The following is a 15174-nucleotide window of genomic DNA, read 5'->3' as shown; positions in this document are numbered from 1 at the left end:
ACAGTGCCCTTGCTATTGGAAAATCACAACCGAAAACATGCTCGAAACGCTACCAAAAAAAGGGCAGCTTTTTACATGTTAGTTGGAACTTGGCTGAACGACCGCCTCTTCTGGAGCAATTGCTAAGCGCCGCTCGATGCATTTTGTGAGAAATCTCAACTCGATCACATTAATGGCGGCAAAGCCAAATCGCAATCGTCTGGAAATCGCATTTAAAATGAAAATCGCAGTACTTCCGCGACTCAGGAATTACGGCTCTTTCAGATTTCCCGAAATGCGTCCCCAGTGGGTCCCAGGCCTAAATAAAAAGCCTAGTTATGTTAGTTTTTATAACTAATCATTCAAGAATGCTCTATTCTCTTGCTTTTTAATATGCTATTAAATTCTAATGAAAACAACATTAGGCTACTGAAACCACAGCGGTTTCTGCCAGGAACTGCATTGTATTCAACTCCATTGTCTTTCAGCTGTAATGTCAATAATGTGTTTGTCTGCTTACCGCCCAAATCATTCAAACAACCAAGACTGGCTAAAGAGGGTAAAGCGGACCTAAACTCAAAACTTCCTCTCTGCTCTAAAAGATAAGCAACAGCAAAATAACCTGAAAAGAAGATATTTCCTTATTACAGCTGATACAATCCTGGAATAACTCTGCAGTGTGTCTACTTCCTGCTTTGATGGAAGCAGGCACAGGGTTAATATCCTGTGTTTACAAGTTAGCTGCTCTGGAAAGGCAGCCAGCTGACACAGCTGAGAGATCTAAATACAGTTGTGATTAGTCACAGATGAGGGGGAATCAGACAGGCTTAATTCTCTAAATACATACAGGGTGCATTTCTCTGTGTTTTCATTCTGTCCTGTGCAAAAGTTCCGGTCATCTTTAAGGCACCCATACACTAAAGCCTGCTACATACATTTAATTTTGATTGGTCAGCCATTGGCCAATTTTACAACTTCCATGTAGTATGAGAGCTTACCTACACAATCTGTTCAATACAGTGTTCTCGCCAGGCTCTTTTAGCTCGGTGCTCCACCCTGCTTATTTTGGTGAGCACCCGGCTATCATCAGCTTCCCTCCTCCTCCTCCTCCTATGCCAGTGATGGCTAACCTTGGCAGTCCAGCTGTGACAAAACTACAAATCCCATCATGCCTCTGTCTCCCCAAATTATGCTTAGAGCTGTCAGGGTTTTGCAATGCCTCATGGGACTTGTAGTTCCAGCACAGCTGGAGTGCCAAGGTTAGCCATCACTGTCCTATGCTGTAAGTAGAGTTGCACCGGCCCGCATTCCCAACGTTGCGCCCCCCCCAGCTACTTTTTCATGCCACTTGGCAGGAAAAAAAATTCAGGAACACTGCAAAGTATTCAAAATTGGTTTGCTCTCATACTACATGACGGTGGTAAAATTGGTCAGGAATTGGCCAAAGTTGGATGTGTGTAGTATATACCGTAATAGATGGGCACCCAATGTGGCCAAAAGATTGCTAAAGCAGAGCAGCTTATTTTGAGCCACACGAGTTAAAAAAAAAATCCCCAGCACACGCTACAAGCAGGAGTGCTGAGTAGTGTGCACTGCTAACTTACGCACGCTCCATGTAAAGTACCGGCCGCACCTATAAGCCCACACTCAGTCCCATCAGGTCCTGCAGATTATAAGGATGTGTTCCCCGCACATGACAGGCAGCCTATTGGGCCAATCAAAGTACAGGAAGCGCATGCAAGTTAGCAGTGCATGCTACTCAGCACTCCTGCTCGTAGTGTGCGCAGGGCATTTTTTAACATGCGCTGCTCAAGCTAAGCCGCGCTGCTATAGCAGCTTAGCGAATCAAGCCCCATATGTCTTTTCTCACCTCGGAGCTCACAACAAGCATTCCACAGTGACACTTCTTACCAGCAGTAAAGATGTCACCTCCTGTGATAAATTTAAGAATATAAAATCGGGGTGAGGAAAGATTTTACAATGGGGGCAAACACTGACTAAATAATTTATTAAGTAGTACAAAAAGAAAAGAAAAAAAAAAAAACACTTATTCACGAAAGAGGAACTGTACTGAAAATAAATAAAATTGATTATTTTTGTTTTACAATTTCTTTAAGTTATTTAGTCAGTGGGGTTTTTTTTGCCCATTGTAAAAGCTTTCCTTTCCCTGATTTACATTCTAAAATGTGTCACTCGTGGTGACATCTTTAGTTCTGCGAGGTGATCTGTACGAATTGTCCATTACTGACAGTTCTATGCACAGAGGGAGATATTGCTTACTTGGCTGTTGGGAAAAAAAGAGGTCATTTCCAACAATGCAACAAGGTTCACATATAGCAAACTACCATGCCCATGGTCATGACATCATACTGTGGGAGGTGTTTCCCCACAGTATCAGCCACACAGACCCCTCTGATGATCTACTGGAGAAAAGGTAACTATTTCTTGTGAGAAAGGGGGTATCAGCTACTGACTGGGATGCTCATTTACAGTTCCTCTGTAAAGGACAACCGAGGTGACATGATGAGATAGACATGTGTATGTATAGTGCCTAGCACACAAATAACTAAGCTGTGTTCCTTTTTTTCTTTCTCTACCTGAAAGAGTTAAACATCAGGTATGCAAGTGACAGTTTCTGCCAGTGTCGGGACCGGGTCAGACTGAGACAGACTATAGCATAACCCTCACTGATAAGAAATTACAGCCATAAAATACTTTCCTGTCAGTAAATGGTTTCTAAGAGCAGCAAAGAGATCGAAAGGGTAAATAATTCGAAGATTTGAGCTCTGGTATACTTCATTGAAGATGTAATTGAACGAAGACAATGAAACAGTAAAAACTTAAAAACTAGATTTAAATATAAAATAAAACTGTGGGATATCTAAAAAAAAGCCACTTTTAGGAGACTGAGGATAGATACAATTGTTTTTCTCATCAGTTAATTTTCACCTCGGATGTCCTTTAAAGGAATACTTAAGTCTAAAAAAAAAAAAAAAAAAAAAAATGATATTTACTCACCCGGGGCATCCCTCAGCCCCCTGAAGCTGGATGGCGCCCTCGCAGCCCCGTTCCGATCGTCCTGTCCCCGCCGGCGGCTACTTCCGGGTTCGGCGACAGCCGCCGACAGGTTTGAACGTGAGTTATTTTCCGCGTCCCCAGCCGCTATACCACCCTCTATGCTGCTATAGCGTATAACATATACGCTATAGCAGCATAGAGGGTGATATAGCGGCTGGGAACGCAGAGAATCACTCGCGTTCCCAGCCTGTTGGCGGCTGTCGCCGAACCCGGAAGTAGCCGCCGGCGGGCACAGGACGATCGGAGAGGGGCTGCGAGGGCACCATACAGCTTCAGGGGGCTGAGGGATGCCCCGGGTGAGTAAATTTTTTTTTTTTTAGACTTAAGTATTCCTTTAAGGTTTACTCAGTATAGTTTCTCTTTTTAAGGGACAGTGCACACCAAAAAGCGGAAGCGTGATTTCTCAGAGCGATTCTAGGCATGATTTTCTAATCATGCCTAGTGATTTTTGGAGCATTTCGGTGTAGCGTTTTTTATATTTTGTTACAGTAAAGCTGGAACTGAACAGCTTCTGTAATAAAAACGCTTGGAAAATTGATCTGTTCTAGCGCTTTTTAGAGCAATTTTCCACTTTCCTATGCTTAACATTGAGGCTGAATTGCCTCAGAAAAGCACAGAAATGCTGCAGGACCCGCGTTTGCGTTTGGGAGAAAATCACATTGCTCTGGTGTCATCCATCCCATTCAAATACATTAGACAAGCGCTTTTCAAAATGCAAGTGTTTTTAAAAGCGCTCAGAAGCGCTCTTGGTGTGCACCAGCACTAAGGCCCAGTGCACACCAAAACCGCCAGCAGATCCACAAAACGCTAGCGGTTATTGGAGCTGATTTCAGAGCGATTCTAGGTATGTTTAGAGACGTTTTCTAAACACACCTAGCGGTTTTGGGTGCATTTTTGTGTAGCAGATTTTACATATTGTTACAGTAAAAGCTGTTACTGAACAGCTTCTGTAACAAAAACGCCTGGCAAACCGCTCTAAAGTAGCGTTTTTCAGAGCGGTTTGCGTTTTTCCTATACTTTACATTGAGGACGAAACGCTTCCGAAAACCACAATCGTGCAGCAGGAGGCGCGTTTGCGGCTTGGCAAAAACCTCAAACCGCCGGTGTGCACTATCCCATTGCAATACATTAGCCAAGCGTTTTACAGGCAGATGCGGCCGGCGGATGGCTCCAAAAACCGCTCGATGTGCAATGGGCCTAAGTCTGTGAATGGTAAGAAGACTAATCTATAGCTGGCCTTCCAGCTTCACATTAGCATACAGACACTGCAGAGCATTGCACTACTTCAGTTCAGCTTCATAGGAATAAAAACACTGCCATGTTTGGCCTATTGGCCCTATTTCAGCTGGCTGACATCAGCAGAGGGTGGGCTGGTGCTGCAATGTATGAAATTCTTCCACCAGTCCTGGGAAATGTTGACAACAGGTTAGACTGCACTGATCTATGGCTAGTCCTGCCAACAGGACAGGTTTTGCAGGTTACCATGTATAGACAGACACACACACACAGAACTATCAGTACTTCAGGAATGTGGATAAACTCCAAGTGAAAACGCACAATATATGCACCACTGCTGGGACCTGAGGCAACCACACACTTATCGATTATGCAGTTCAATTCACCATGATCGCATCTATTATAAATATGTGCTGCAAGATGACTGGCTGGATGGTGTAATGGTTAAGGGTTCCGCCTCCGACACAGGAGACCAGGGTTCGAATCTTGGCTCTGCCTGTTCAGTAAGCCAGCACCTATTCAGTAGAAGACCTTGGGCAAGTCTCCCTAACACTGCACCTGCCTATAAAGCGCGCCCTAGTGGCTGCTGCTCTGGCGCTTTGAGTCCGCCAGGAGAAAAGCGCGATATAAATGCTATTTGTCTTGTCTTACCAAAAAAAAGCTATCAAAATTATCGCTAAGACCAGATGGAGGATCTCAGCGTATCAGAGGTAAGGGAAGACCCATAGCGCTGCATAGCATCAAGTAGTGCAATGCTGTGGTTCAACTGAGTTTCAATAGATTTCATGCTGAAATGCAGTATGTGAAAGGGATCGATTCCTCTCTGATCAAATTCCGATGAGAGAGGGATTAATTTGTTTTGCCACATCGGGTAGCATTTTACTAGTGTGTGCCTAGCTTTAAAGTGGACCTGAACTCTTGCAAAGGACAGAAAGAAATGCACCCTCTGTGTATTTAGAGCATTTAGCCTGTCTAATTCCCCCTCATCTGTGACTAATTACCACCGTAATTTGATGTTAGCTGTGTCAGCTCAGGAATCTCCCCTGCCGAGGCAGAGCAGGTAATTTGTAAACAGGATATTTACAATAGGTCTGCTTCCATGAAAGCAGGAAGTAGACACACTGCAAATTTATTGCAGGATTTGTATCAGCTGTAACAAAAATGTTTTTCTATAAAGGTTATTATACTGTTGTGTACCATTAATTTAAAACAGAGAGGAAGCTCTGAGTTCAGGTCTGCTTTAAGATGGTCAGCTAGATGCAAATAATTCTGACTTGAATTCAAATTTAATGCTTGCGACTGAAGCCCGACATACATGCTAGATGTAACAATCACCTCTGCCAAGAATCCAATGTGTGTGTGTATAGCGATTGCCAATGCCTCAGCCAGCGATCCATTGGCCAAGAGCATTGTTCATTTTGTCAGCGCGTTACATCACTCACAGACCGCTCTGTTTTCCCTCCACCCACCAAATATAGCAACAGGACACATCGCTACCCTCTAGGTTAGAGACACGTCTGTACAGTGTCCGGAGGTGTAATCAGCTAACCTCACCATATAACATATATAAAGATGAAATTGTGCAACAGCAAGCAACTAAAATCAAATGTCACAATAAATCACAAAACAGCTGCAATTATATCCACTGTTTGCGCAGTTTCTACCTTTTTTCCTTCATCCATTTGGTAAACAAAGCTTATTTCAAATTAAAAAAATAAATAAATAAATAATAAAAAACACAATTTTATGGTTTTACGAAAACTAAGCACAACTCAGCTAAACTGAAGCCAGGAGTGTCCTGAACACCCTTCAGTTTTCCACAACCTTAGCTCTATAAACAATTTAATTACAGTATTGTGATGCATCGTTAAGGAGTATAGAGAGTACTTTAAAGGAAACCTGTAATACCATAAAAAAAGAAAGCACTTACCTGGGGTTTCTGCCAGCCCCCTGCAGCCGTCCTGTGCCGTCACTCACCAATCCTCCGATCTCCCATCTCAGCTACGTTTCACTTTCGCCGATTTGTAAGTCGATGCCCATTGCGCCTGTGCCGCCTTGGCCCCGCACGTCCTCGTTCAAGAGAAAATCTCTACTGCGCCTGCATAGGACGCTCCAGAAGACGGGAGTGCGAATAAGGACGCGCTCGGCCAGGGCTGCGCAGGCGCAATGACCGGTGACACACAAAAGCGAAAATGTGCCACGCTGGGGGACCGAAGGATCGTGTTGTCCCAGGCACAGGACATCTGCAGGGGGCCGGTAGTAGTCCCAGGTAAGTTAAACTCGCAATGGTTCACAGTAACCATTGCATTGCATTCCATGAGACAACAAAAATGCAGCGGAGGGGAAAGTGGCCCTGCACATTGCCCAGGTGTTGCGTCACATGTATTGAAGCATAAAGTCAATGAAAAGTATGCTACATTGTAACCTTGAACATGTGTGATTTGCGGTAATGCATGCAAGTGCATTACCATGCCCCACCCCACTGTACCACACCTGCCACACTGATTGTAGCGTAGGTGGTGCATTGCAATGCGGCGAGCTGCATTACACTGCACAGTAACGCTCCACTGTGAATGTGGCCAAAACAAGAGGCAGCACTCTGAGGTAAGACAACATAGACAACGTATGAAGTTGTCACCTGAGGTAATTGTTCATGATCATTCTTGGTGACATTTTACTGACAACTGCTGTACAGACACACTGTCGGCTCTCTAACGACTTCTCAAAAAAACAGAAACTATTGAATAAAGAAACCAGTCAGGCAGAAGGAACAAGGACACTCACACAACAAACTGGTCTACTTGAGGAGACCCAGCAGGAAACCTCAAAGGGAACGGGTGTCCAATCACTGCACGAAGCGTTGTAATTGACCAAATAGCGTGGGCATAGTTTACTACAAGCTATCTGACGCTTAGCTGCATTGTTCACCAATCACTTTAGCCAAATTATCCTATGAGGTAACCTGCTAGGTCCCCTAAAATATGCGCAGCTTGGAATGCAGCCAACCATGTGAACTTGATAATTTGGATTGGTCCATCTCCAACCTGCATCCAATCTGCGTTCATTATGCATATCTATTTAGAGCGAAAACTGCCAATGATAATAGGTGACACAGAAACTCAACCTGGTACAATATAAATCAAATACTATCCATTTCAATACTGCAGATACACTAAAACCACAACAATCACCAGCAGCTGGTTGTCCATGTTCAAGAAATTCTCTGAGCTCGAGACAATCACACTTTGGCTGTTCAAAAGATAAAAGTTAACCTGTCTTACATTAGAGTTTTGGCTTACCTGTTCTGCCCCATAAACAGTAGCAAACTGCACAAAGTCCTCCATCTTCACAAAGCCGTCCTTATCTCTGTCCAGTGCATCGAATACCGCTCGGAGACGGGCCAGCTCGTCTCCAGCACAAGGAGAGTCATTGTCTAGAGCAAATGCTAAAAATGGGTCACCCTCCCCAAATGAAAAGGGGGCAGAGGCTAAATCCCGAGAGTCAGCAGGCTGGTGGGAATCACATGGAAGCACCTGGGTATTTTCCAAGGTGGTGTCCTCAGAAGAAAGCATGATATTTTCAACTGAACCACTCACTGGAAAGGTAGGGGGCTCAAAACTGATGTCTGGCTGAGGCTGGGTGACATCATTTGAAGGCAAATCCCCAGTTGGGTCTGTAGCTCCAGAAGAGGCATAGCTGCATTGAGAGGCAGATGCATTCAATTCATTTAAAAGCATTCCTTCATCATCTTCCATGGTATCCATTTCAAACTGATTATCTGGTGGTAAGCCTTCCTGAGAATTTGCAAACACATTCTGAATAGCTTCAGTCAGGTAATCGAACAATTCCAAAGGTTGTGTCAACACCACCAGTGGTATCTGTACAGGTTCACAAACCAGTTCTGATGTTGACCCCGTTTTAGTGGCATCTGATCTGCCTTGAGGAAAATGGCTTGGTCCCAAGGAAGAATCTGCCCAACTTGAAGGTGGCAGATGGTCATCATCACTAAGAGTAGTAGGCAGTGACTTCTCTAATAGAAGGGTGGACTCTGTATTGTACGCATGTAGTTCTGAAGGTTGTATTATGTCACAAGATACATTACCAGCTACAGTAGAGAAGATGGTACTTCCAGGAGAAGGGTCAGATAGGGACTGTGGACACAAGTCAGCAATGAAACTATTAGGCAAGCTTTCGGTTTCACATGAAGTCCGATCAGATTTAAACAATACGTCCAGACAATAAGAGTCTAATTCGGTTTCACATGAACTCAAATCCGATTTAAACAACAAGTCTAGACAATATGAGTCGGAATCTGTTTTACATGAACTCAAATCAGATTTAAACAATAAGTCCAGACAATACGAATCTGAATCGGTTTCACATGAACTCCAATCAGATTTAAACAATAAGTCTAGACAATAGGAGTCTAAATGTCCAATCTCAGGATCATGGATACTGAAGTCAAGGTCACAGTTCACACCCTGCATTTGAGATGGTAGAGTATTTATGAAATGTGGGTTAGTATCAAAGCTTGTGCTGCTGCTAATAGGTTTGTCATCACTAACCTCAAGGTCAACTTGATGATCAGATGTGGACATGGATGAAAAGTCAGCTAACTGGGATTGGTGTAACTGAGGTAATATTTTGCCTTCTGTCAGAGGTTCCTGGTCAGCATTAATCTCACTGTCCATCTGATGCAGGGATAAATGATCAAGTGCGTGACAAAGGCCACCACTGTCATCTTCTGGAAGTGTCAAGTCATTAGATTGTAACTGTGAGAACACATCACAAAGGGACAATAAGTCATCTGAAAGAGCAAGTGGGTCAGTTTCTGCAGGAGTTTCAGGAGATTCTGGAGGAGTATCTAAACAAAATAACTGAAAACAGTCTTCAGTATCATGAACCTGGCTGGTCAGGTCACCTGCAGATAAATTCAAATACATATCAGTGCCACAGTCTAAACCAACCTCAGGGAGTTCAGTATGTTTTACATCGGGTGTCCAATCCCAGGGAATCTGAAATTCCTCAATAATACTATTTGAGAAACTAGTGTTGGCTTGGGTTCCATCAAAACAATCTGAATCAGAATCTGGAAGTGGCTGATTTTCTGATTCAGATTCAGAGTGGTCAGTTTCAGAGGATAAACAAGAAACTGACTGAGGCTGCGGACAGGGACTGGATTCCACAAGTGATTCAGGAGAAGGGTGGTCGCTGTTGGGAGATACTGGGGATTCGCATAAGGGTGCCCCATCCACTTGAAGATACTGAGAAAGAGGATCATGAGTACACAACTGGTCATTAACTGGTGCAGATATACAAGTTAACTGATTGGTGTCTTGGGGAAAACTGGACTCAGACAAAGACAACTCTTCACTGGTAGGTGTAACCATGGCTTCCGGGAGAAAGGACTCATTGGCATTACTGATCAATAATTCATCAAACAATGACATTTCACTGTCAACATGCTCAGAGAGTGCACCCAGAGGGAAATGGTCAATGTTGGGAGTCAAACCTAATTCAGGTAAGTCTTGTTTTCTTGCCAAAAAACATTCAGTCAGATGCATGAACTCATCATCACAAGAGATAAAAGCATTATCAGCACTAGACAACTGGTCGGATGAAGGCAAATGCCTCTGCAAATTTGATTCTAACTTTGGCAGCTGGTGTTTGTCATTAAGATCCATACAGGGCTCTGCCTTAGGTAACTGACTGGTTTGGGAGTCTACAGGAGAGTCAGAAAGAGGCAGTTGGTGGGTAGTCTCAGGAAACACAAATGATTCAGATAGTGGCAACTCATCAGTGTTAACTGGTAAGGGGCAATGAGAGAGAGGAACATGATGAGTGTCATCAGACTCTGATGCCTCAGACACAGAAGCACCATCACTATCTTCTTTCAAACAGGATTCAAGTTTAGTCAACTGTCCACTTTCTGACTCAAAACAGGATTCAGGAACTTTCAATAAATAGTCAGTTTTTGAGGCCATACATGGCTTCAAACCATCACTGCGCAAAAGAGACTCACAAACCTGCAAATGGTCAGTGTTACAAGCTAGCATGGGTTTGTTAAGAGGCAAGTGGTCAGGGTCACTAAACTCTGAAAAAGAAAGCTGGTCAGTCTCACGGGCCATAAAGGCGTCACACAGAGAAACGAGATCAGTACTATCATAGCTGTAGGAGTCTGAGATAAGTAACTGCTCACTGTTATGGTTCAGAGTGACTTTATGTTGGAGTAATCGGTCAGGGTAAAAGTCGGCTGAAGAGTCAAACAAAGATGAAAACTTTGTGTCATCATCAGAAGCCAAAGATGATTCAGAATTAGTCATCCGGCCAGAGTCCAAGTCGGAAACTGATTCCGAACAGATTAGCTGGTCATTCTCATGAGCTAAAAATGTTTCTGACAGGGGCAACGGCTCTGCATCAGAATTCAGATATAATTCAAACTGTGGTGCGTGGTCAATGACAGACGTCGAACAAGTTTCAGAGTGAGGCATATGGCATAAGCTTGGGACCACTGAAACTTCAGACTTGGATAGTACATTACAGTCTTGCTCTAAATAGGAGGGAGAACAGGATAACATTTCCTTTTCAAAACAAGGTTCACCCTGAAACACCTGGGCAAACTCATTGGTCAGATGGCAATCTGGCTGTGGAGGATGGTCAGTAGGAAGTTCAAAGCACAGATCAGGTGAGGCACACTGATCAGCCTTTGGGTCTAAACCGATCCCACAACCAGATAACCGTTTAAGATTTAAACAGGTCTCATACTCATTAAATTGGGTACAAGTATCAGACTGGACTGAATGCTCATCATCACTGTCTATATCACTGTTAGACTTAGACAACAGCTCACCTTCACATTTTAAACCAGTTCCAGCCTGAGGAGACTGGCAAACAGAATCTGATTCAGACTGTGTTAAATAGTTGAAGCTAGGCCCCATACAAAGCTCAGATAAGAGTAAACTGTCTGTATTGCTGTCAGATGAACATGTAGTATGTCTTACATTTTCTTTGTGGTGGTGTGAATTGGATTGGCATTGGAGTAAATGGTCATGTTCTAGGTCATAATCTGTTTCAGTGGGGGGCAAGAGCTCAAAATTAGAACTACAATAGTCTTCCGTCTGGGGAGCATGACTACCTTTGGAGCTGGTGTGCAGCAAGTGGTCAGTGTCAGAAGTAGAACCAAAGTGATCAGAGTCAGAAAGCAGTACGTGGCTAGTGCTAGAATGTAAACAGACTTCAGATGGTGGTAAGTGGGCAGTGTCAGGGTCTAAATAGGATGAGGATTGGTGTAACATGTTAGTGCAAGGATCTAAAGAGGTTTCAGGCTGTGGACTCTGGTTAGACTCGGGAGACAGACAGCTTATGGAATTACTATTATCCTCACCCACATAAGATTTAGATTGGTTCAGACAGTTAATGTCAGGTTGCAAACAAGTTTCTGTGTGGGGTATCTGATCAAGGTCAGAGCTAAAATAGGATTCAGGATCTAAGTAGGGTTCAGACTGGCGCACACTGTTCACATTACAATCCAAACATGAGTCAGATTGGGACATCTCATCTAGGCCATGACCTCGGCAGAGTTCAGAATAGGGTGACCGGTCTGAGTCCGAGTCTATGCAGGGGTTAGGCAGGGGAAGACTGCATGAGTTGGATTCCATTTGAAGCTCAAATCGTGCAGAGTTGTTGGAAACAAAATGTAAATAGGTTTCAGCCTGGGGTAACTGAGTACCAGAGTCCGAACATAAATCGGACTGAGGTAACTGGTCACTGTCAGGCTGTAAACTGGATTCAGACAGGGGTTCACGGTCAGCCTCAGACAACTCAATGTTGGAATTCAAGCTCACTTCATCATCATGCAAGTCACCATCCTCATGGTTCAAAAAGGTCTCAGACTCTGGTAACTCACTACAGTCAGGGATCACAAAGCATTCAGCCTCAGGCAGCTCATCCAAACCAGGGTTTAAACAGTTGTCAGACTCGGGAAACTCATTGGCAGCAAGGCCCATAAAGGCTTCAGCCTCAGGCAAGTAACCAACACCAGAATTCATAAAAGTTTCTGCCTCTGAAAGGTCATTAATATAAGGCCTTACACAAAAGTCAGATTCTGGTAGGTCCCCAACTGTGAGGTTCAAACACGTTTCTGCCTCAGGTAAGTCATCAATGTCCAGGTTCATACTAGCTTCACATTGTGGAACGAAGTCAGACTCGGAATGGGACTCTGACTGGGGTAACTGGTCACAGGTAAACGTCAAACAAGGTGCACAATGAGATAGTTCGTCAATGCCATTTTCAAAGAAGGGTTTAGACTGTGGCATCTCTACTGCTCTAGAATCGAAGCCCGAGTCGGCCTGTGACAACCCAACAGTGCCAAAGTAAATATTGGATTCAGACTGTGATAATTCTGCAGTGCCAGAGCCCAGATGAGAAATAAACTGGTTCAGCATTTTAGTACCAGACTCTTCAAGGGGTTCAGACAAAAAGGAATTATCAGCAGTGAGAGGTAGGCATGAATGAGTTGGAGATATTCTGTCAGTCTCTGACGCAAGCTCATCACATGACACAGGTTCAGCATCTCTTTTCAGATGTGCTCTACACGTAAATGGCTGAGTTTCTTCTAAATCTAAGAAACCGTTGCTAGGCATTAGATTCTGACATTTATCTGTGACAGATGCAAGTGAGCAATGGGGCAAATAGTCAGTTTTAGGTGACAACACAAGCTCAGGAACAATCAACTGGTGGACATCAAAGAGGTAACTGGCTGTGTGATCTGCATGGGGGGAATTATTTGCACACATGAGATGATGGTGATGATCAGGGTCTTTGCTAACCAGAGGGGGGTAGACAGCTGAGTGGGTAATCTCAGAAGGTACGCTAATCAGGGGTGGCATCTCCAATGTGCAATAAGAGGAGGGTTTCAGAGAAGAGTCCTTTGATAAATCCAAAGTAGAACCAGCAACAGTGTCCTCCTCTTCTCCATCCCAGTGTAAGGACTCGCAATGATCAGCCTCCGACTGGTCCTCTATTGCCCCAGGAGGTTGCAGCAAGGTCTCCTCATAGAGAGACAACATAGGCATGAGCCCACCTTGCTCATCTGGTATCTCCAGCCTGGTCTGCAGAGAAATACAAGCCTTCTCCTCTGCCCCCATTAAGAAATAGCTCCCCACAACCTGCTGGGGGGAGATCAGGTCTATTGCTCGCTGCCCCCCTATGGGCTCTGCATCCAAGCTGCCCCAGGCAGTCAAATGAGGGTCCCCATCCATCCTCATCGGTCCCTGTAGGCTAGAGCTCCGGGACAGCTGGAATGAGCCTCCGGTGGTCTTATAGATCCCGATTTTTTTCTCCTTACATCATGTCCTCAGCCGGTGCTCTCCATTCATCACGATGCATCCTCGCCATACAAATCAGCTCCAATGCAGAAGCGAGAGGGATCAGCGGCCCTCACCTGCCCCCTCCATTCCCGGGGGGATCCATCCTCTGAACGCTGGAGCTCCGCGCAAGGTGCGGATCCCGGGCTGGCGGAGCGGTGCTCAGGACGGACACCGGGCAGGGCAGATCGGGGCGGCGGAGGTCACAGCGATGTCTGAGGGATTCCCGATTACAGATACGGGGTGATCGACGGTCGACCACCGAGAAGACAGCAACGGCTCTCCATCCGATAGACCGCAGGACACTGAGCTACAGCGAGAGGGGAGGCTGGGAGAAAAGGGAGGAGCGATGGGAGGTGCTGATGGGGAGAGAAGGAGGGAGGGCTGACATGGGGAGAGGTGGCTGAATGCTCATCCTATGGATGGGATCTATGGCCACCGAGATTAGGGATATAACATCCACTAGTGGCAGGGGGGGGGGGGAGGGAACAGGTGTTATGTGTGTGGGGAATAGAGATCATACAGCATATACTGGAGGTGATAGGCGCTGCACTATACACTGTTTCTGTGTATGGGGAATAGAGATCATACAGCATAGACTGGAGGTAATAGGGGCAGCACTGTACACTGGTTCTATGTGTATGGGGAATAGAGATCATACAGCATAGACTGGAGGTATTACGGGCAGCACTGTACTCTGGCTCTATGTGTATGGGGAATAGAGATCATACAGCATAGACTGGAGGTAATAGGGGCAGCACTGTACATTGGTTCTATGTGTATGGGGAATAGAGATCATACAGCATAGACTGGAGGTAATAGGCGCAGCACTGTACACTGGTTCTATGTGTATGGGGAATAGAGATCATACAGCTTAGACTGGAGGTATTAGGGGCAGCACTGTACTCTGGCTCTATGTGTATGGGGAACAGAGATCATACAGCATAGACTGGAGGTAATAGGGGCAGCACTGTACACTGGTTCTATGTGTATGGGGAGTAGAGATCATACCGCATAGGCTGGAGGTAATAGGGGCTGCACTGTACTCTGGTTCTATGTATATGGGGAATAGAGATCATACAGCATAGACTGGAGGAAATAAGGGCAGCACTGTACACTGGCTCTATGTGTATGGGGAATAGAGATCATACAGCATAGACTGGAGGTAATAGGAGCTGCACTGTACACTGGTTTTGTGTATGGGGAATAGAGATCATACAGCATAGACTGGAGGTAATAGGGGCAGCACTGTACACTGGTTCTATGTGTATGGGGAATAGAGATCATACAGTATAGACTGGAGGTAATAGGAGCTGCACTGTACACTGGTTTTGTGTATGGGGAATAGAGATCATACAGCATAGACTGGAGGTAATAGGGGCAGCACTGTACACTGGTTCTATGTGTAATGGGGAATAGAGATCATACAGCATAGACTGGAGGTAATAGGGGCAGCACTGTACACTGGCTCTATGTGTATGGGGAATAGAGATCATACAGCATAGACTGGAGGTAA

General features: G+C 44.9%; 1 protein-coding gene across 2 annotated transcripts in view; it reads right to left on the bottom strand.

Moving 5' to 3' along the window:
- The window catches only part of RAB11FIP3 (RAB11 family interacting protein 3), a 154331-nt gene extending 140350 nt beyond the window's left edge, over window positions 1–13981 (bottom strand). For both annotated transcript variants that reach the window (XM_068244220.1, XM_068244221.1), the window contains exon 1: window positions 7593–13981. In XM_068244220.1, coding sequence (XP_068100321.1) covers window positions 7593–13559 — 5967 coding nt within the window. In that variant the 5' untranslated portion in view covers window positions 13560–13981. The remainder of the gene's footprint in view (window positions 1–7592) is intronic.
- Window positions 13982–15174: the final 1193 nt, after the last annotated feature.

This window comes from Hyperolius riggenbachi, chromosome 7, assembly GCF_040937935.1.
Source record: "Hyperolius riggenbachi isolate aHypRig1 chromosome 7, aHypRig1.pri, whole genome shotgun sequence".
Lineage (NCBI taxonomy): Eukaryota > Metazoa > Chordata > Amphibia > Anura > Hyperoliidae > Hyperolius > Hyperolius riggenbachi.
This window is presented reverse-complemented; position numbering and strand designations above follow the sequence as displayed.